The sequence below is a fragment of the Aethina tumida genome, chromosome 7 (assembly GCF_024364675.1).
Source record: "Aethina tumida isolate Nest 87 chromosome 7, icAetTumi1.1, whole genome shotgun sequence".
Lineage (NCBI taxonomy): Eukaryota > Metazoa > Arthropoda > Insecta > Coleoptera > Nitidulidae > Aethina > Aethina tumida.
This window is the reverse complement of record NC_065441.1, coordinates 5,870,316-5,895,373: the sequence shown is the minus strand read 5'-3', so window position 1 is coordinate 5,895,373 and position 25,058 is coordinate 5,870,316. Positions and strand designations below refer to the sequence as shown.

Genomic DNA, 25,058 nt, shown 5'->3' with positions numbered 1-25,058 from the left:
TTTCCCGAATTCCATTGTGACTTTTGAGTTAACGGTGCATCGACAATGACCATTCACATCGCATTTGTAATGGAGTTTTGGTCAAACGTCGAACATTATGGACGAGTTCTAAAAACGTTTATTAGCGAACGCACCATCATCAGATCGGAATGCAGTTTATCGTCGGATAAAATTTAATTTACGGACGGCGTACCCGCGTTTTCGACACCTCGCCCATAAATCAAAGGGACCAATAAAACACTAATTGGGCTCATGTGTCGGTGAACTGCTATCGGTGATTACGTCTGTGTTTTCGCATCGATTCGTGTTTAGGCAATTAACACATCAAATTAAAATTTCCAATCACAATTTTATCTTATATTTATTTTTTTAAGATAATGAAGGAGATAATATATTTCCAGATCATCATTACACTTTAAAGTGGATTCCAGAAATTGAGATGATATTTCGTTAGAAAAGAAAATGGCCGATGAAACTGCAAATTTCAATTCACTTTTAATCAATTTTTATTCGTGTTTAATCTACCAGGACATAAAATTTTTGTGAATAAATAAATTATTCATTAAAAAATTAAACTTGAATTAAATCATCTTTTTGAATATGATGAATTAGAATGTATTAGAAATTTGTCTTTCCGAGAATATATAATATTTAAATACACCACCCTTAAAATTGAAACTATAGAGAAAATCAATTGGCCATTTGTCATTAATGTTAACCCTTCACATGAATGAATCATCAAATTTATACTCTGTTTTTTCATTTTTCTTATCCATTCTGAAATATCCACGTCAACTGAACATTTTGATAATACTGAAAATTGATTTTTCAGGAAATAACAAACTTATATTCTGGATTTTTAATTTTTTTTCGGATGTTCAGCTGTCAAGACTTGATATTTCTAAATCATCAAGAACTGCAATAAATTTGAACTTTCTACAACTATAACTCAGATAATTTTCATCCATTCGAAACGAATTAGGTACCGTTGAATAATTTACACACCTTTCTAATGAAATATGATGCATCTCGGTCAGACTTGCATTAAGTAAATTGGTAAACCGAAAATTCAGTGAATTTCCCTGAATAAATGTATATTTCAGCCATAAACTAGTGTTATAGAAGAGCATCCGGCGATGGGGACGAAGAGTATGGAATGGAATGAGGAATGTCTCTTTATATGTGTCCGATATAAAGTATCGTGCACGTACGGACCCCAAAGGTCAACTCGAATTCCCCACATACCGATGCCGATATTTTTCGTTGGGTTCCGCCGCATTTTATTGTTTCATTATTTTATGGCCGCATTTGGGCATTCCGACGTCGCACCGTCATTGTTATTTCTTACTTAAGATCGGACGTATTCCGTTTGCACCGTCCAGAAACGGCAAGACCGAAAACTTGCCGCCATTACGTTTAATTCCTTGTAATGAGTGACATCCTCATAAAATACCTTGTTGACTGGATGTTAAATGGGCAACTGGAGCGGTCCAATTTGACCGGTGCATCGGCGCACGAGAAAACAGTTTATTTTTTTCTCCCCGACCGATCAATCATTTCGTTCGGTTTGGTCAATCGCATACCGGGCCGATGAACCGGATTATTTTGGTCTAATTGAAACGAAAACGCAAATTAAAATGATTCACTTACGTCTAGGGCGTCCTGGGCTTTTTGTAAATAGTCTCTGAGCATGTCTTCCTGGATCTGTCTCCATTCTTGGCGTGGATCCTCCAACTGAGTAGATTCTGAAACAATTCAAAATCGTTTAATAATAAATTTTAAAAGGTTTCACCCTGTTTTAGGCATGCCAAATTTTCAATTAAAACCATTTTAAAAGAATATTTTTAAGTGTTTTTTTAATAAAATGTAAATATTAGTTTAACATTTCTCTTAACCTATAGTTTACATAACAAATTTAAGTTTACTTAGAATACCTAAAATATTTCTATATTCTTAAACATTTTTTCACAAAATTTTCACAGAATGTTAAAAATATATCTTAATAATATTAAACATCTTTGTCCAAAAACTTCCTCTTTTGAGATTTATTTTAAGGGAATATTTTTAAAAGTTTTTAAACTAAATTCAGTTTATAAACTGAAGTAATTGTTAGAAACTTACTATATATATATTATCCAAAAAGTCCCTCTTTTGAGATATATTTTAAAAGTTCTTACACTTTTTATCATATTTAATTTACAATAAATTTTACAGAAAATATTTTTACAATATTAAATAATATAAAACATATAAATTTTCAATAATCACAGTTATTTCCAATAATCTTCAAACGGTACTTTAATCAAAATGTCGATGCAAAATCAATGATTTGTGTCGCGCAGACAAAATATCCAACATTATGTTTTATATATTACAAAATTCCAACGCAGATCTATTAAAAACCTTGAACAAAGAAAATGAAATAACATTCGTAGCGATTTTTATGCGTTTTGCAACATACTTTCTACCTACTCGAATGAATGCTGGTAGCGTAAAACTGATAAAAAATATTTTATAATCAAAATAGCACAATTGCTCACGTCTATAAATAGATCGAACCACGTTTGATTTGTTTATGCGATGCAAAATAGAAACAAAAAAATACACATATAAAATACCCGATAGATTTGTGTGCGTCCAACCGAAAATCAAAACGAATTAATTCGAGTTTTACTGCGGGAATTTTCTTTTTAATGGTTCCATTAAAACATAATATTCGTGTATAATGTCCGGTAGCCATTAACATAAGAATGCCGAATCATAAAACTCACTTAATTGAGAATCAAATCGGGCCGAAGCCATAACGCACGAATTTGGTTTTTTTACATTTTTCTCAAAAGCTTCGCCCCACACTGGACATAATTTTATGCCAAATTTAAACAACGACGTCCGTAATCGAGTCTGCGACGATCGGAATGCGAGGAAACACATAAATGAGCCTCACATTTCAATTCGAGTAATGAATTTGTTTTACAATACACACACAGGTACTGTTAATGGATACGTGACCAAAACTGCGAGGTACGTAATGAAAGTAAACATTTAAATCGTGTTTCCGACACGTTTTTTTACATAAAATCGTCCGACAATGGTAAATCAAAATAATTACTTGGATTTGTGTATGACGTAAGGGTCGGTAAAGTAGATATTTAACTATAGGTGAATTATTAGAGTACTTACGATTGACGTGGTTGATGTAGTATGGACCGATTTGTACATCGTAGGCTTCTTCCCATCCCAGAGGCAGTTCATTTCCCACACAGTCTGCGAAAGTTTGTGGTTTTGTGAATCTGTAACAGAAAAGCTGATATTAACATTTCGTGTTTAAAATATAATTGTTTGGGGACAATGGCTATTTATGCAGCTAGAGAGATGGTTTTGTTGCTAAGAAGGAAGAGTCATAAACATAAATCGGTAATTTTATGTTTAATAATTATTTTAAACAAAAACGGTACAACCAATTATAGTAATTTTAGCATTCTATTATACACAGGTGGAAAAATTCAAGGAAGTAGAGAAGAACAGTTTCAGTCTTAGCGTTGACATTTTCAGTTTTATCAAAAGTTTCTTAATCTTATTTCTCAATCTCAAGTTTTCAACTTCGAATGAATTTTCCTCCATTTTATTTAGTTTTCTTCATACTTAATTTATTATTTTTCGAATTTTAAACACCACCAAAGTTTCCATCTTCAAATATGTTTTCCATAAAATTCCTCCATTTTAAGAGAATATTTTTAATATTTTTCTTAATATTTAATTAATATTAATGAGAAATCTTTGTGGCAGTACTGTTGAATATTTATTATAATAAACAAGTACCATGAAAAAGGTGGTACTACCAAAATCTGTGTAACATTTAATGGAAAATTTATCGGCCCTAAAACATGGGCAGTGTGAAATTCCTTAGGCCCAACGGTGCTGAACAATTCAAGTACCTCTCGCCCTTTTTATGGGAACAGTTGCGTACCACCTGTTCCGTTCGCATTCCAAAGGGCAGACGAAACACGCAGTTGAGATGTCACGCAACTGTGCCCTTACAAAAAAAAAAAATGTTTAGATTCAACGAAACAAAAAAATAAAAGAACGAGTGGAGATAAACAATGTGGCAATGTGGATGACGAGCTTTATGCAAGGCAAGGTTGTTTTCGTTTTTGCATTCCTGCAAAGGTTAAGAGCTCCAATAACAGACGACAGCAGCACAAATTCGATACCAATTAGTACGGCTCAGCGCAATATTTAATCTCGTGCCTTTTATTTTATTTTTATTTATTCCTTCTTTTTTTTTTCGTTGCTTTCGTCCAGTTTATTTACGTCAGGACGGACAAAAGACGACGGCACCACCATAACAATTAATTAGCGTAATCGGGCCTTTTTTCGAACTGGACTGGATGTTTATGTTAATGCGATCTTTCGCCGGTTTTTGTTTTTATTCGTTTTGCACCCGATTAGATCGTACGGACGGATTGGTCGGCATTTAAATGCGATTTTCGAACGGCTGGAAAACATACGAAATGTCGCCACGGAGCGGCGATCGTTGTCTCTTCGTGTGTGTGTGTGTGTTTGTGTGAGTGAGTATGTGGTGGCACCCCGGAAGGAAGGTCACGGTTCTCTCGATTATTGAGAATCGTCTGAAGCCGTCGTCGTAACTGCATTCCACCGATCGGTCGTCTCGCTCTAAAGACACCACTCGTCCCACTCGATCGTCATTCCACCAGATGCCGCGTTGCCCGATTTCCTTTCGGTACTTCTAATCCGGTACTATTATTTACCAAACATTTCTTTCAATTACTTTTTTATTTGGTTTAAATATTTTAAAAAAAAAATGTGTTAAAAACATCTATAAAATATAACAAACTATATAACTACAACATTGTGTCAGTACTTCAAATCTAGTACTCGTTTCTACTGAAATAATAAAAAGTGATTTTTTATTTGCTTTCAACAATTCTGATTAAAATAAAATGTCTAAAACTATTATAAAATTTACCAATATAATTATTGATTGTCATGTTGTATCAGTACTTCAAATCCAGTACTCACTTGTGCCAAAATGAAGTCTTATTTTTTTGCTTGATTTCAACAATTTTCATTAAAATAAAACTATTATAAAATATAGCAAAATATTTATTAGTCATAATGTTTCTTCAGTACTTCAAATCTAGTACTGATATATTTTATAATTTATGTATTTTATAACTTACCAAGTTTAATTTTGTGTTTTTTATTTAAAATAGTACATCGAAACAATAATTATTTATCTCTCATCTTAATTCAGTACTATGGTAATGAAACTGAGTCGTTGATTTTAGCCAAATTCCTAATTCAGAATTTAGATCAAATTCAATCAGTTATTAAAAACGTGCAATTTTTGATATGTACGTTCTTATTAAAAACATTAGTGAAACATTCAAGGCATTAATTGTTTCATAACACAACATGGTATGTAATGTGTATGGTATTTAAAACCATTAATATAAAACACGTGTAATAAAATATAGTATTAAGCATTTTATTTTTTTCCAGCGACAGTTAATTCATTTTGTGGTATTAATTTATTTAATGGAACATTAATAGAATTTCGTGTGAATGTTTTAAAAGGGATTATGTTAAACTAATCGATTAGTACCACTTTTTTATTAATTTATTTAATGATGTTATCTTGATAATACAATTTTCATTTAGGTTCTTAAAATTCTTTGTATTTATGTATTCCAAGATTTGATTCATCTTGTTTAAATCAATTAATTTTATACAATTAAAAAGTTTATCACAATTTTACTCAATTTGTTAAAAATTTAATCAAATATGTTATTTTATAATTAGAAATGATCATAACAATGAAATCACAGCATTTTTTGAGAGAGCCCCACTGTTTATCAGTAAATCTCAACCAATTTTTATGAAATAAGATAAGAACAAAATAATAAGATCATTGCAGATTATGAGATGAAGATTGTTATACAAAACTTTTTAGTTTAATAAGACACAAAGTTAAATAATGTTTTTATTATCTACTTATTTATAATCTTAATTAAAGAGGACACTAAAGAAATATAGAAATATTAAATTTTTATTATTAATAATAATTTTATAACCTGGGGAAAAATTAAAATGAATGAAATTAAAAATGGTTATTAAAATAGACAAATAAAATTTTAATTAAATACATTGACTCACTGGAACACTTACATCAAAATATTTCTGGTACAACGTAAAGTGCATATTAAAAATTAACTATGACTATAAATAATAAAAAATAATTGATTTCGTAGAGAGCATTTTTATGTCCGATAATTAAATAAAGTACCAATAGTTAATAGTTAATAGACTAATTAAAGATAAGAAATAAATGGCCTTTATCGGTTTACGGGCTAAAACAAAAATTAATTTCCTGATTAATTAATTTTATTAATCGTCGAGTGTTTTTTTCGTTCTTAGGGGGGACAAATGCGCTGGTACTCTCGACAACAGTGTCCCATTCCTGTCTATTAGTCAATCTGAAAACATTGGCCTGACTTGTTTGTTACAATTTATTAGTTAGTTTGTATGTGAGTGTGTGGCGGGGCGAGAGGGGGGCGCAGCCCACAGCAGTACTCGCAGTCACTTGACAGCGTTGCCGGACACCATCGACCATCGCACCGAACAACAATCACTTTCTTTCGGTACGAATTTTTAAAATCGAAAGTCGAACCGCAATAATTATTATAATTAAACGGCATTTATAAAATTAATGGCAAAATAAGAAGTTGAGTAGTACCATTAATATGGCAAATTGACGGGGCACTGAATCACTTTCTTCCATTTAAATTTTCAAAACGGAAACACGTGCATTTATGATTTTTATTATGTTTATTTGAAATTGATCACGGGTAGTACCATTCTTACAGCAACATCTGTCTTTAATGTTATGTGCCTCTTTACACCGTTAAAGTTGTTGGAATAAGCTAGGAATACGGGTACCACTGTTTCGTCACTAATCTTTAATATTTTGATTGATGAAAAATGTTGGTACCAACAGCCACGTAAAGCTGGCAACTGCGGACTAGCGTACGTATGCGTACGCTCACATAACTTAGCGTATCGCCAATGACCTGGCATTATTGTCGGATAAACGGACTGGAAAATATGCAGCGGTCACAATCGAAAACTGCCACTTCTTTCCACTCCCAGCTCCTCGGTCAGATTAGCGGATTCCGCACACACTCTTCCTACCATTTGTTTTGGTTGAGTTATAGTTATCCGATGACGGAACGATAAAATTGATGAAGTGCTATTGACAATGAGAAAGTTATACAGTTGATGGAGCTTGAATGACTCTTTTGGAATTTACAGGTTTGCATTTTGTTTGGTGGGAAACAGGTAAATTTTGCCTGTGTGTGTGTGTAACGGTGACAAACGTCGAGTACGAATTTTGATATTTATGTTTCCTCCGCTTGCCAGAGAAAGTTACCACGGCTCGGTTTACACTTTTGAAATTTATAGTCTTAGATAAAGTACCCATGTTATTAGCTAGTTAAATCCTTAAGCACATATTTCTTATTTTCAATTTGAATGCATTAACATTCATAGTGGTACTACGAAGTTCAAAATCAAATTGGAAATGATTCTATTTCAAGTTTGTTTCTTAGAATTTAATATACATTTTCAACAAATATTGTGTCAATAGGCAGCAATTTGATATTACTTCTGGTACCACCATGTTCCGATTTAAAAACATTAAAATCTATACTGGTACTACCACATTTAAAATTAACGTGAAAATGATTCTGTTTCGAGTTTTTAAATGGTTAATACAGATTGTGGATAAATACTGAGTTAACGGACACCAATTCGAGATTTCTATTGATACTGTTACTCTTACGTCCGAAATCAAATTAAAAATGACTCTGTATAATAGTATTAGATTAAGTACCCAGCTATTAGCTGGATACATACTTAGCAGTATTTCTCCTTTCCGATTTGAATGCAATAACATTCTTACTGGTACTACTTGGTTCAAAATTAGACAGCAAATGATTGTATTTCTTAAATTTCAATAGATATTTTGGATAAATATTGTGTGAACAGGCACCAATTCCAGATTCTTATTGGTACTACTACACTCAAAATCAAGTCAGAAATGACTCTGGGTAAATTAGATTAAGTATCCAGGTTATTAGTTAGTTAAATCCTTAAGTAAATATTTCCTCTATCCGATTTGAATACGGTAGTACTACTAGGCTTAAAATAAAAATAAATTGAAAATAATTGTATTTCTAGTTTATTCCTTAGATGTTAATAAGTATTTTAGATAAATATTGTGTTAACAAACACCAATTCGAGATTTCTATTGGTACTACTACGTTCAAAATAATTCTGGATAAACTAGATTAAGAATCCATGTTGAAAGCTGGAAATCAAACTAGAAATGATTCTATTTATGTATTTCTATTGGACAGCAATTCGATATTACTACTGGTACTACTAGGTTAAAACATACATATATATTATAAATGTTCTCAAAATTCTTTAATTTGTTAATAACCTGTAAAAATCTCCTTTCCAATTTTATTACATTAACATGTATCAAAAAGCAGTACCACTTGGTGATTATACATTCAAGAGGAATTAGAAAAGATTATGATCAACAAAACGCGCTTGGCCCGAGCGATTCGTTGCGTTTTGTGCCCCCGGTGGTGGCATCAAACGTCTGACGTGCCGTTGTCATTTGGCCGCAGCCTCGTTCAACCTTGCACGGTCGTTGTTTACATTGAACCGCCCGGGGGAAATTCTTCGGTGACGACAGCCGGTCAACCGGCATCCAACCCCACCGCGGCCGATTCGGCCTTCGACGTCGTCATGCCCCCCGTTTTCAGTGCCGAAATGTGCGTCAGTACCGCGGTACGTGACCCATATAGCCATTGCCGAGAGATAATAACGCCGATTATGGACGCCAATTAAAAACGTCGCTCGATGTGCGAACCTCAATCGACGGCCAATCGATTAATCATGTTTGTTTCACTGTTTATAAACAAACGATCGGTTTATTTGTTTTTTCTGGGACACACGTCACTTTATCATCAAGGGTAACTATTATGTTATAAAACTGGGTAAATAATTATTAGTCGTCCCATTCAGTACCCAAGTACCACCGACTGAATCAATGGACGTAGGAGCCAAGCACGAAGCCTGAATCGGCCTGTAAGGATGTACGTGTTGGAGGTAGTGGTATAAAAGCAGTTAAAAATGCCAAATTCCAGAGGATGGAGCGTAGGCGTTTGACCCCAGCGCCGCCCACCGCCGCCACGTCAATGTGTCTGATGCATGCACTTCTGCTGTCACACACACACACACACCGGGCTGGCCCCCCCTTTGCGCCCCGCACGGTCCATCCACGCCGGCCAAATTGATATTTTATGTTTGGCGATTTGTTTTTTGCGCCGCTGCCAAAAACTCAACGTGCCAAGGAATTTATCTGGTTCAATGGGTTCGAAGGAGAGTGTGGATGTAGTTTTTTTTTTATTTTATTTTTTGTGTGTGTGTGTGTCGAACTCTCTGCAGTTGCAGAGTCGAATGTCAGGGACGTATTCAAATTCGCTTGGGCGAGACACAATGGATTTGTGGAGAGGAGTGTGGAGTCACCAAGACCGATAACACGTCGCCTCCAAGAGCGTTTATCGCACCGCACTTAATAATAATAAATCCGCAGTCGTATTATTAGAGCGGTGATGAAATGCGTCCGAGGGAGATTAATTTTTTGTTCTTATTCTTTCATCGCGAAAACACTGATAGGCGACCGCGATAAGGCGTTTATGCGTCAACCAATGAATAAACATGTATCAGGAAATCATTGCAATATGACGCCGTTCGCTAACCGGCGTTATCTTATTGTTTCTGCCGATAAGCGTGGAATGTGACCTCAGCAAGGCCCCTTATCGTCTTACTGAATTACAGAAGGTCGGATGCTGGTTTATCTGCATCTGAGATGGGCCCGTTTTTATGTGTACGCGTAGAGGAAAAGGTGCCTGTGTTTGGACACATTTTTGTTCGGCATCTTAAATATTTGCTCGTTTGTATCCTGTTTGGTTTTAAACTAAACAAATTTTGTGTTTGTTCTATTTCTGGGCATCGGTTGTTGCTTACTAATACAACGAATTGCTAATGTGTTCATATTTATTATCTCGTTGTACAGAATTTCTAAAAAGACAGTCAGGTTTTGATCCTGTGTATCAGTAAACAATTTATAAGTACATCTAAACTTATTTTTGATGTTAATAATTATTGTGTTATTGTGATTAGCTTCTGTATTTGTTAAAATAGCTCTTTAAACATTTCTGTACTCTCAAGATGAAAACTTTTTCCAACGCAGAGTATTTTGGGATTAATTCTTTTTCAGATATGGTTAACAATGGTCAGTAGTAATTATTGTAATAATTAATTAACTGCTAAATATTTCTAAATCAATGAAGTCTGTATTTAACCAAAATCATTCTAAAAAATCATTAGAAATAAAAGTTATGAACGAAAATTTAAATACAAAATTTGTGTAGAAAAAATGACGTTTTTATACACAGAATATTTTACTGTCAAGAACGTATTGTATAATCTTAAAGAATGTTTAAAATTAATATTAAACTAATAGTTTATTATGCAATAAAATTTAAATTATTTATATTTTTTCCTAATTATTTTTTTAATAAAATTCTGATATTTTGATAAAATTTTAAATTATTTAGAAATATTTTTCCAAATTCAAATAATAAATTTGTAATGGTTTTATATAAATAAATAAAAAATAAATTGAATTTATATTATTTACAACAAAATTTAATAAAAATCTCTGATGGTTTGGTAAAAATTTAAATTCTTTAGAAGTTTTTTAATCTACATATTTTAAAGTATTTTTCTCACAAAAATAATCTTCAAATAGTTAATTTTTAATTATTTTATATGAATAAATATAAAATAATTTATTTTTTCCTAATTATTTTTTTTTAAATAAAAAAAACTGATATTTTCATAAAATTTTAAATGTTTTTTAATTTACATACTTTAAAGTATTTTTCTCACAGGACTATTCTTCAAATAATTAATATTTAATGATTTTATATAAATAAATAGTAAATAAACTAAATGTTTATAATTTACAGTAAAATTTAGAATTATTTTTTCCTAATTAGTTCTTTTAAAATAAAAATCACTGATATTTTAGTAAAACTTAATTTTTTTTTAACCTCCATATATTAAAAAAATTTTCGTCCATGAATAAATAACAAATAATGACTTTTATAAATAAATGAATTTTTAGTTTTTAAGAGTTTATTTCTGCATTCGTTATCTATTCATTTATTTATTACTAAACGGATATTAATTTGTAATACAGAAAATTTATTATAATATATTGGATTTTTGAACCCTGATCTTTTCACACATCACTCCATAAAGTAACTATCTGAATTAATGCGAACATTATAATTTGTTGGCAGTATTATTATCTGTAATATAGTTTTAGTTCTGATTATTCATGTATTTTAATGCAGCTTCATCCTTATGCATTAAACTTTAATGATAATCACAAGATAATTGGATGATGATATTTTTCCGTTTAAGCTCCGCGATTAGAATTGTGTTTTAATATGCAGAAATCTCACCCACAACGTTCCGCGACCATAAAATAAACGATGCAGCACTAACTTTGGCATTTCGCCCGATCGGGAAGTGGTGATTAGGAATTCCACAAGAATTAATTAATAGGAAAAATATTCAACGGCCACAATATTAATTGCCGTAAATATGTCCGTAACCATTTACTGTATAATCAAGCAATTTAAGCAGTTGTTAGCTCAATAAACAAATAAATTGTTGGTAGATAATTTAGGAATGTCGGTTAGTGTAGATAAGACACGGCTCGTGGAGCACGGCGAAAAAGTCACCATAAATAAAACGAGCTAATTTGTTAAGATTTTGTATAAAAGTTTATTGTGTGTAAAAACGGAGCCGAAAATAACGGACCGGTGTGCCGATACGATAATAGCTTATCGGCAATTAAAGTCAAGTGGCCGCGGAATTCCAACTATTTCCAACTATAACAATTCAAATAAAGTGTGTGACGGCAGCACAGATATGCCGCAGGATGCGTGCCAAACTATGAGGTTTTAAGGCGTCGGATTTACCTTGCCAAATATTTCTTGTTGCGGCGGAGATTTCGTCTAGAAAATGCCATTCAAAAATTTTCCCCATTTTTTTTTTTTTTTTGCTACGGACGGCGACATCTATTCCGGCTAGTTATTTTGAATCGGAATAATATTGATGTTACGGGCGGTGGAGCATTTTTGAACGTCTGCCAAACTTTGAAAACACATCGCATATTTGTCACGTTTGACAAGGTATTCGGTTATCCGTTATGTTTTGTTTTGTGGTCTGGTGTATTCCGCACTACGTAACCAATAAATGATATTGGATAGGAACGTTTCCATTAAAAATATTTATGCACATTTGGATGACGATTTTTCCCAGTTCATTGAATGAACTGTTGATAAATCGTTGACCTTGGTGTTTTTCTCAAGAACAGACCGATTTCAAGGCTACGGATTTTTACAAAACAACTATTTTTAAAGATATTTTAATTAAACACGAAATTTATTTTTAGATTTTATTAATAAATAAACTGTGTAACGGTAAAAATTTGTGTAAAATAATAATGTTTTTAATACAGTTATGTGAAAACATAAACTAAAATTAAAAACAAAAACAATATAAATAAAGAAAAACAAAGTATAATTTATTGAAAAATATAATAGTAATCTAACTTTTATTACTGCCTCAACAAAAAAATGTATAAAAAATCAAATCAAATTAATAATTAATTCTTGTTTGGATCTAAATTTGATTTATGAACAGAGATGATGTAAACAATATATAAAAAATTAATTATATAGTACTATGTATCCCTATTTATTTTAATATAAATAATAAAAAATAGAAAAAACATAATTATATATTGTGATATTTTAATTTAAAATTAATTATAACTAAAATTACTGAAATGTAAAAAAATATTTTATATCTCCCTCCGTAACATGATAAACTTTATACCAAAAAAACTGAAAATTTTGTTAAAATACTAAAAATATTGTAATGAATGAAAACAAAAATATGTAACTAATAATAAATAGTGTAAGAAATGTAATTAATTGATTTAAAATATTACTTCCATTAAGCTGCATAAAAATTATGAACAAAGAAGCTGTAAAAATATGTAAAAATACCCATTTAATATGTATTTCTTTGTAAAAAAATATAAATTAAAAATTAATCGAAACTGTAAATTTTATGTGTTCTTCCATTAACTTGACATACCTATCAATTGAAAATTGGTCGAAATTTAGTGTGAATAATGAATACTCCTCTTAATCGCCTTTTATAAACAACAAATATGTTTAATAGATATTTTCTTAAAATAAATATAAATTTGAAATTAATCAAAATTTGGTGTCAAAACCCCATAATAAATTGTTTTCTAAAATATGTTAGAGACTTTATTTATCGTATTACAACATCTTGGCATTCAGATCAAAACATATTTAATTTAAAATAAAAAAATAAATTATATTTTACAATATTTCTCCAAATTATTCAATTTTAAGTATAATACAACAAATAACAAACTTGGTTTATTAATTTCAACATAACAAAATTATGTTTTAATATTTAAAATATTTGTATAGTTTCAAAACAATGTGTTACGTAATGTTGGTGAAATGTCATCAATTAGGTTGTTTAACAAATTTGTGCGTTTAAGGATATGCAAATAAATTAGTGGAGAAACTCCTTAGATTATGCCTATAACTACATTTCAAACATCCTAATAAAATTGCACAACAGAGGTTATCGACACTCAATATTGACACATTAGATATACAGTAACATACTTTACAAATTGCACTTTTTAATTTTAAATACATTAACGTAGAATTTACATGTTTATCAAGAACTTGAATAATGTATCGTTCAGGCAAGAGTGCGATTGTATGCTTTATAAAACATTAAAATGAGTAGAAACCTTTTCCTTTACTCCATTCAATTGAATTTATTTTGAAGAATTAAAAGCCTTCTTCACAGACTCAGTCTGAAGAGTCTAATTTTCTTTGGACCCCATCACACACTTTGTATCACATCTGATTCAAACATTTAATTGCCAAGGTTCTAAAGTATAGACTGAAAAATGGCAAGACAAGCAAACTGGACCTCAAAATGGACCCATATCTACAGAGATTCGAATGAAATCTAAAGAAAATCACACATAATACTTCAAATTTATCCACATTAGGGGCTTTCCTCAATTAAATAAAGATGTACAACCTAACTTAGGTGACTAATAACCCACACAGAGATTGATGCAGCATGAAAATGTTAATTAAATAAATTAAACAACGTATTGTTTAAGCAAGAGAGTGTGAATTAGACGCGTCTTTTAATAAAGAAAACGGCAATCGCAGATTTAACGGCGTGGCCGGCACAATAATGAGCCACTCGCGGTGTCTCACATAAATTTCGGTTCGCCGTGGCGCGTTTAAATTTAGCCGTGGAATTTCACAATTAAATGAAAAACGGCGACGGCCGTTCCATTGTTTGTTGCCAAATTATGCGGATCGCGAACATTTCAATTGGGCTTCCTTGCCAAAAAAAAAAAAAACGCACACACACACGTTTACGAATCGACTTACACTTGTGCTGGGGAGGGAATCCGTACCTGTAACAGCAAAAAATAAAACGTTAGTTGATAGATAAAGAGCGTGGGCATCGTCGGGGAAAATTTTTCTAGCCATTCCGGTGAAATCCACCATCGGCCGCGGAAAGAAACCCGAGAAACGGCGGCCAGTTATGCGGTGTGGGCCGTAAAATATGGAATTCTTTCGTATCATTAACGGTTGTTCGGTTAAATTATTCAATGAGTATTGGCGCGGGCATTTCAATTTTATGTGTCTGTCCGCGGGTCGAGCCGAGCCAATGGTCCCGGAGCGAGAGAGCCCGGCTAGCCAGCGCTAGAGTATCGTCGGGACGTAGTTATGCATGATGGCGCCGGCCGTCACGGAATTACGTATGGATGTGTGCTGTTCATTTCTCAGGTTTTACTGCCTCCGGATATTACGATTATCGGCGGATGAATAACTGACGGCGAAACTACGAAAGTTTTCGTCTTCGGATGCCTCGGCGTCGGGGTCCGCACTTAAAAAAATGCTTAATTCCGTGCCAGGTCAAATGGTTCCATCAACAACATCGACGTAGGATCGATACGAAACGACAACAGGTCGAATACGCGTTGAAATTTAAATGCCGGTGCGGTTTTCAAGTAGGAGCATTTATAATTGATAATGGCGTGGCAAACAATGAGCCAAAGAATGTCCGTTCAAGGACTCCGGAGTAAACATTGGGGCCGTAGGTGTTGCTATTATATATTTGGAATTTTAATGGCTTATCCGATATATGCACGAAGCCAACTACTCGGCTATGCTCTCTTCGTTTGCTTGCTTACCCTCTGGCATGCGGATCTTCTATTCTGCGATGTTGTCAAACTATTGCTTCGGTTTGGACAACTTTTAAATCATTTATAAAACCACAAGTTGAAATGAAGATAATCAAAAAAATTACTTTTTAAATGGTGAACACCTCGCAAACTATTATGAACTGTGATGCTCTAAGAACAATAAACTGTTAAGACAGATAAGAAAAACAATTAAATTTTAATGAAATTAGTATAATGAGGTCTATACAAGGGCATAACATATTTAAAAAAATGATATATTATGTGTGTGATAAAATTTTATACAAGAAAAACTGAAAATTTTAAAATAATATTGAAAATATTATAATAAATATTTACTAATCAAGAAATATTACGTCCGTTAAACTTGATTAATTCTTATGAACAGAAAAACTATAAAAACACATAAAAAAAACTCTTTTAATACGTATTTTCTTCTAAGAAAGATATTTGTGACTATTCAAAAATACTGTAAAAAATGTAATTGATTTAAAATATTACTTCCATTAAAGTTAATAAATTCGTATGAACAGAGAAGCTGTAAACACATGTAATACATATTTTCTTGTAACAAAATATAAAATGAAGTATAATCTAAACTGAATTATATGTAGAAATTTGTTGACAAGTGTATATTTTATAGGCTTTATTTGAAAAGATATAGAATATTTTGGCAATAAGATCCAAATACTATTTAAAAAGAAAAATAATTAAATTTTAATGAGCTTAATACAACAATTAATTGAATGAGGACAAAGATACTGAAAAATGTATAAAATTTATTATATATTCCTCTGTATCATGATAAAAATGTATGTCAAAAAAAAAACTGAACATTTTGTTGAAATATTAAAAATATTATAATGAATGAAAGAAAGATATTTATGACCATTCAAAAATACTGTAAAAAATGTAATTAATTTAAAATATTACTTCCATTAAACTTAATAAATTCTTATGAACAGAAAAGCTGTAAAAACATGTAAAAATACCCTTGTAATAAAAATATAAATTGAAAATTAATCGAAACTAGAAATTATAAGTGGAAATATTTTTCAAATATTTTATGGGCTTCATTTAAACAGAAACACAACATTTTGGAAATCAGATCCAAATACTGTTAAAATAAGAAAAACAATTAAATTTTAATGAAAATATTAATTAATCCAATGGATTTTATATGAGAACAAAGATACTAAATAACTATAAAAAATAATATTGTATATATTGTTGTGTAACATGGTAAAATTTTATACCAGAAAAACTGGAAATTTTGTTAAAATTATAAAAATATTTAGGACCGTAAAAATGATATTAATTTAAAATATTACTTCCATTAAACTTGGTAAATTCTTATGAACAGAGAAACTGGAAATACCTATCAAAATACCTTTTTAATACGCATTAATGTATAAATTGAAAATTAGTCAAAACTTTATTGTAGAATTTTTTAACCAACTGTTTTTTTAAATATTTTAGAAGTTTTATTTGATCAGAAAAACAACATCTTGGCATTCACATCAAAACACTGTTTAATATAAGAAAAACAATTAAATTTTAATGAATTCATAGTCAGCATTAAAAAACAACATTTATAGAACTTAAAATTGAAAAGAAAAATATCTCTTATAATATCCACCAAAAGTTATCTCCATAATTAGTTATTTAAGTGTAAATTGCATTCATAATAGTCGGTGTTTTAATCAACTCTAAATTGGAAATTGGCAGTTTATTACACCAGAAATCACAAAATTACTATCCAAGACAATATCAATGATCCAGCCACTATTTGGTGTGTGAAACAGCCGAGGAATGCAAAAGAACACAGATGAAAGAGCGTTTTGGAAAGTTCGTTGTTGCCAAAGCCCCATATTTCCGTTTCACATTAAGCAACCCGATATGTTGAATCGATTAGATAACGCAGATGATTCGAGACGGAATTCTACAAAGGCAACGCGCCCCGTCCATTTACAAAATCGCCATAAAATATTTGCGGCGATTATTTAACGTGGCTCAAGCCGCACTCGCCTCGACGCCGCTATTGCATCGGGTTTCATAACGCTAAAACTATTTGCTTTCGATTACTAATTCAAAAAGAATACAAGGTTAGGAGATTTGTACCTTACCAAGAGCGCATACCGCATTAATTCGTAAAACGTTTGGCACCGGTGTCGAAACCCGACGGAACGGTTTCGGACTTTAAAATTCAATGAACTTTGCCATTTCTCCCCCATCGTTCGGGCGACCGGCCAAACAGGTGCTACCGACACCGGAGATAAAACTTCGCCATATCAAAATTTATGGCAGTGACAATGCGGAATGCCGCCCCGGGGGTTTCTACAATAACATTTGTGCGATTCCAGCGGTTTTTGTGTTGACAGACGGTTAAATAAGCATTTTAACGATTGCCACTTTCCAAATTTATGCCCTAAGCTCGCCGACTATCTCTTATAACCCAACTCCATTCACACTCATGCCTTTAATATGTTGACGTTTTATTGCTTTAGAAGGCTGCATTACGTGACCACACTTTATCTAGACAGGACAACATTTTTTTCCTTCGCTATCCAAGATCTTAACTTCTGTCTAACACCTTCGACAGCCAAAACTCTCAGAAGACAACACTTACAGAATATAAAAGGTATCATTGTTGTTGATGTTAACACGTGAAATCGTTGCAAAATCTCTTAAATAACGTACTAAAATGTCAACAAACTGTTAGAAAAATATGGGATGGGCACCTCTTCGTCAATGGTCCGGTGGAAAGCATTAACGAGGATTGATGCACCCAAACGCGTAGGTTCAATACGCTAGTTATTTGTAAATATTGAAAGTGATAATTTATGACTTTGAAAATGCTAATTTTACACATGGCAAAGTGTGTGTCGTAGCCGGACTCCTAACCACTAGCTGGTTGTCGTCAATTAGCATACAATATTGCGGCGTCCAACAATAAAATGACAATTAGTTAAGCCACGACCTCGAAAAATTATACCACATTGTGCACATATTAATCGAGTGACATAATTATTATACTATCAGGGTTTTCGATTCGCATCGCCGTCTATCTGTCTCAGAATTAATCCATAGAAAGCTGATATCCGAACACTTTCACGAGGAAAATTATTTGGATTTCTTCGAACTGGCCATGTAGAAAACTATGTGTGCCGAGAGGGAGTCAAGTAACAAGGTTTTTCCTTTTATTTTTTTCTTCATTAAGCTTCTCCACGTTCAGTTGATTCAAACTAGGAAACAAGATTATGATTTAACAGTAACACGATTCATTGTATTTCCCAATCAACTCTTCGGAATTGGGCCAATAAGCAAAAACTTGGATTGGATGCCCGTGTATTTCCAGTTGTTCCATCCTGATTTTATTGAATGTGCTAATTAAATCTTGACTAAAAATCAAATATTCTTCGTGTTCATCTTCAGAATAAAGAGTGTTTCATCTTGAATTATATCTATGTCATCATTCTTCTTGATTATTGTATTTCCAATTAATTTTTCAGAAATGGTTTAATCAAAAACCTTCTAGATTTCTTTTAGACTGAACAGTGTTGTTCCTGAATTTTATCATAATTCGTCGGATGTCCATGTGTTTCAAGTAACCAAATATCTTGATTTACTTGATATTTTATTGAATATCATAATTAAGCCTTCCAGGAGTTGGGCAGCAATCAATAGCTCTTCATATTCACTCTTAGAATGAAGAGTGTTTCATTCTAAATATTTGATCTTCAATTTAATTCTTCCAGAAATGGTCCAATAATCAAAAACTCTTCTAGTTCTTTCTTAGACTGAACAGCATGCTGCAATCTTGAATTATATCTATGCCATCATTCTTCTTGATTATTGTATTTCCAATTAATTTTTCAGAAATGGTTTAATCAAAAACCTTCTAGATTTCTTTTAGACTGAACAGTGTTGTTCCTGAATTTTATCATAATTCATCGGATGTCCATGTGTTTCAAGTAACCAAAGATCTTGATTTACTTGATATTTTATTGAATATCATAATTAAGCCTTCCAGGAGTTGGGCAGCAATCAATAGCTCTTCATATTCACTCTTAGAATGAAGAGTGTTTCATTCTAAATATTTGATCTTCAATTTAATTCTTCCAGAAATGGTCCAATAATCAAAAACTCTTCTAGTTCTTTCTTAGACTGAACAGCATGCTGCAATCTTGAATTATATCTATGCCATCATTCTTCTTGATTATTGTATTTCCAATTAATTTTTCAGAAATGGTTTAATCAAAAACCTTCTAGATTTCTTTTAGACTGAACAGTGTTGTTCCTGAATTTTATCATAATTCGTCGGATGTCCATGTGTTTCAAGTAACCAAATATCTTGATTTACTTGATATTTTATTGAATATCATAATTAAGCCTTCCAGGAGTTGGGCAGCAATCAACAGCTCTTCATATTCACTCTTAGAATGAAGAGTGTTTCATCCTAAATATTTGATCTTCAATTTAATTCTTCCAGAAATGGTTCAATAATCAAAAACTCTTCTAGTTCTTTCTTAGACTGAACAGCATGCTGCAATCTTGAATTATATCTATGCCATCATTCTTCTTGATTATTGTATTTCCAATTAATTTTTCAGAAATGGTTTAATCAAAAACCTTCTAGATTTCTTTTAGACTGAACAGTGTTGTTCCTGAATTTTATCATAATTCGTCGGATGTCCATGTGTTTCAAGTAACCAAAGATCTTGATTTACTTGATATTTTATTGAATATCATAATTAAGCCTTCCAGGAGTTGGGCAGCAATCAATAGCTCTTCATATTGACTCTTAGAATGAAGAGTGTTTCATCCTAAATATTTGATCTTCAATTTAATTCTTCCAGAAATGGTCCAATAATCAAAAACTCTTCTAGTTCTTTCTTAGACTGAACAGCATGCTGCAATCTTGAATTATATCTATGCCATCATTCTTCTTGATTATTGTATTTCCAATTAATTTTTCAGAAATGGTTTAATCAAAAACCTTCTAGATTTCTTTTAGACTGAACAGTGTTGTTCCTGAATTTTATCATAATTCGTCGGATGTCCATGTGTTTCAAGTAACCAAAGATCTTGATTTACTTGATATTTTATTGAATATCATAATTAAGCCTTCCAGGAGTTGGGCAGCAATCAATAGCTCTTCATATTGACTCTTAGAATGAAGAGTGTTTCATCCTAAATATTTGATCTTCAATTTAATTCTTCCAGAAATGGTCCAATAATCAAAAACTCTTCTAGTTCTTTCTTAGACTGAACAGCATGCTGCAATCTTGAATTATATCTATGCCATCATTCTTCTTGATTATTGTATTTCCAATTAATTTTTCAGAAATGGTTTAATCAAAAACCTTCTAGATTTCTTTTAGACTGAACAGTGTTGTTCCTGAATTTTATCATAATTCGTCGGATGTCCATGTGTTTCAAGTAACCAAAGATCTTGATTTACTTGATATTTTATTGAATATCATAATTAAGCCTTCCAGGAGTTGGGCAGCAATCAATAGCTCTTCATATTGACTCTTAGAATGAAGAGTGTTTCATCCTAAATATTTGATCTTCAATTTAATTCTTCCAGAAATGGTCCAATAATCAAAAACTCTTCTACTTCTTTCTTAGACTGAACAGAGTTTGGCCTTGAATTTTATCATAATTCATTGGATGTCCATGTATTTGAAGTGACCAAAGACCAGCAATCTAAAACTCTTCATGTTCAATTTTTGAATGGAGCATTTCATCCTCAATTCTTTGATAATCAATTACAAAAGTAAATATGCTATCCAGATATTGTCTAATGACCAAACACTGACAGATATTTGATATTGAATTCGACGAATTCATTGGGCACTTTAAATGGTCACTACAAGTCGTCTATTTATGACTGATGTAGGTTGAACTGGCCAACAGAAAACGAAAACTTGTTTTAAACGTGTCACATGCTTTGTAGTTTTTATGAATGAACACTGCCAAACTTTCTTTTAAATCTGACACAGAGATTAATTCTTTCGCATTGAAGTGCACTTACTCGGCATTCCAACTAAGCCACGCGTTGACGGACACAATGATCTAACCATTTTTGCATTTGCTGAACGGCCACGTCTCATATGCAAAAGAACAAACGCCCAAAGATCAACGTTTCCTTTATCTGCGGTTTTCCTCACACGTTGCGGTGACTAATCATCATTGTTTCGCGTGAACATTACAACAATTAATTCCGTCTAAACACAGACAGAGTACGTTCTGCGAAAACCAGGAAACGCGATAGCAAATATTCGAAATATGTATGTTCGAATGGTCGCGTAATACGGAGAGAGAGAAATAGTTTTGTAATGATTAATCTCATGTGCGGAATGTTAAATGCCGGCCGCGCCGCAAGAACACCGTACGTACTGGGGGCCCCAGAAGCGGAAACGTTAATTGATGTTAACAATTTTATTTTTCTTTGTGAGCCTTTCGTAAAACGGAAGTGAACGGCCCTTCCAATCGTTGTCTGAGACACGAAGGCGAGACCGGATTCATAATTACGAGAATATATTAGAATATCTTGGGTTTAACGCAGGTTCCCAAGCCTCCTTGTCTTCCACTACCACTTGTGGCTTAACTATTCGGTCTTCTTTGTTTCAATAACTTTCCTAAAAACAACTGAACATTGACTAACAATTGTAAAAGGTTGTTGTGTTCCATTCATCAATCCTTGACTTGCCGCCTTCAATATGATAATGTCTTAGAAGAAACGCGGACCTGACTTAAATTTAAATGTAAAATAGACCTTCAAACTATACCACAGTGAATTACTATGTCAAACTGGGTACTAGTTTTCAAGTACCTCTTTCGTAATAGTTAATAAAACGTTTGTCTCAATCGTCCATAATTAACAGTAAAAGCGACTTTTAGTGTCCACATGCGAGAAACATTTTTCATATATCATCCCGGCCAGTAAATCACCGTTTATGTGACTCCCGTGAAATGCACAGTAGCTGCGACCTTCGCATTGTGAGACGACCAAAATGGCTCTAAACGTCGCACACATGACTGGAACTCGTTTGTGCACGGACAAATTCACTTTACGACTTCCACAGGCGTATTACAAGGACATTATTCCACAAGGTCTCAACCTTTCTGACTCATGTTTCCACACTTTTATCCACGTCGGACCGTGGCGCAGAAAAGAGCAGATGGTGCCTGTGGTAACTTATCCGCGGTTCTACGTGCGTGAAAACAAAATCCCCGTCTGGCAATAATAATATTTGACCCGCAACACGTCACACGGTTTATTGGCGGTACTCGGCCGGGAGCGTGTTAAAGTACCGGCCGACCAATAGGGCCGTAATTGCGAACGACGCGCGCTAAGGTCGTTCGTTGCCGGTGACCTCAGTCAAGGACACATTTGCGACACACGAACCGCAGTCCTTCGCACACACGCGAGTGTATCCTGCTCAGGTGCCATGGGAATGCGACGTCGGGCTGGAAATAGGCACGAAACGTCTCAAAGTGCTTGATCTTGATTTTTTTCGTGATGCAAATTTGCCCCTTCAAGAAACTGATAAATAAACTTTCTGAAAATCTTCTTCGTTGTGTATGAAAGTTGGGAGAATTTATCTTAATTTGGATGATAATGTAGTAATAATTCACTTAAAACCTCTTCCAGACATAGTCAGCAACCAAACACTCTTTCTGTTCTACATCAAACTGAAGAGTGTTTGATATTGAATCTTATAATTTGTTGACTAATCAGAAACTGTTCAAGGTCGCCTTTAGAATGAAGAATATTGTCTAATAATCAAAAACTTTTCTTGAACTTTTTCAAAATAAAGTTTTTGATATGGGATTCTTTCCCAATTCATTGGATAAGAAGATTATCCATTCCAGAATTCATTTAATGACCAGATACTCTCTTCATTCTACATCAAACCAATGAGCAACACTTCTCTTGTTTGAATGTGAAAGCTAAATCTTCTAGAATTTGTCTAGTAATCGAAAACTTTTCTTATTCTTTACAAAATAAAGAGTTTGATATTGATTTTTTTGACAATTCATTGGATTTGCATGTATCATTGGATAAGCAAATTGTGTCTTCCAAAATTCATCTGGTGATCAAATACTCTCTTCATTCTTCTTTACATCATGAATTTATAATAATTCATTGGATTTGCATGTTTCCAATGTCCAAGACTTCTTTTGTTTGAATGTCAAAACTAAATCTTCTAAAATTTGTCCAATAATAAAAAACTTTTCTCATTCTTCACAAAATAAAGAATGTTTGATATTGATTTCTTTGACAATTCATTGAATAAGCAAATTACGCCTTCCAGAATTCATCTAGTTATCAAATACTTTCTTCATTCTTCTTCAAACTGGAGTTTTATCGTGAATTTTATAATAATACATTGCATTTCCATGTTGCCAATGACCAACACTATTTTTAATGTCAAAGCTGAATCTTCTAGAATTTGTCTAATAATAAAAAACTTTTCTCATTTTTTACAAAATAAAGAATGTTTGATATTAATTTCTTCGACAATTCCAGAATTCATCTAGGGGTCAAATTACTCTCTTCATTCTTCTTCACATCGTGATTTTTTTTTTTTTTTTGAATGCCGAAACTAAATCCTCTTGAATTTGTCTAATATTAAAAAAATTTTCTCATTCTTTACAAAATAAAGAATGTTTGATATTAATTTCTTTGACAATTCATTGGATAAGTAAATTATACCTTCTAGAATACATTTAGTGATCAAATACTCTCTTCTTTACACTGGAGAAAATTTCATCGTGAATTTTATAATAATTATTTGGATTTGCATGTCTCCTTTTATTTGAATGTCAAAGCTAAATCTTCTAGAAATTGTCTAATAATCAAAAACATTCCTTGTTTTTTATAAAGTAAAGAGTGTTTGATATTGATTTAATTGTTAATTTATTGGATAAGCAAATTATGCTTTCCTCAATTCATCTAGTGAACAAATACTATTCATTCTTCTTCAGTGTTTAATGGTGAATTTAGTTCCATTTCAAACTGAAGAGTATTTTATTTTAAATTCTGGCACAGCTGGTCCAAATCAAAAACCCTTTTTAGTCAGTTTAGAGTATTTGTTTAGATTTTTGTAACAATTTTCAATTATCTGTTTGTAAAATACTAAACATTCCTTTACAAAACATCGAATACTGAAGGAACATGCCAGCGTGGCTTCGACTTTTAAAATTCCCCGAACGCGCCTCACACTATACACGCATTCTAAAAATACGTCCGCTCGTAAAATGATAAAATTACGCGGTGGTTGTCTTTGGCAGTCGCCATGCGGTCTATCCAGAATCGGGACTACTGAATTTATTTATATAATTTGATATATGGGATGGCCACGACTTGGAATCCAGCCCGTTAACTGTCCCAAGACAAAGCGACTGGTGCGTGGTACGATTCCGAGACACTCGTAGTAGTAATTTTTGTTTTCAACATAAAAAATGTCTGTTTAGAAAAGTTGCATTTCTAATCGGTTCTGATATAAAGAAAGTAAATCAA

The 25,058-nt window shown here is 32.4% G+C and overlaps 1 protein-coding gene across 1 annotated transcript in view; it reads right to left on the bottom strand.

Moving 5' to 3' along the window:
- The window catches only part of LOC109604808 (protein kibra), a 48,167-nt gene that overhangs the window by 18,422 nt on the left and 4,687 nt on the right, over positions 1-25,058 (bottom strand). Inside the window, exons 2-3 of the mRNA XM_049969384.1 lie at positions 3,181-3,290; positions 1,651-1,745 (exon numbers count right to left, since the gene is read on the bottom strand). Of these exons, the coding sequence (XP_049825341.1) occupies positions 1,651-1,745; positions 3,181-3,290 (205 nt within the window). The remainder of the gene's footprint in view (positions 1-1,650; positions 1,746-3,180; positions 3,291-25,058) is intronic.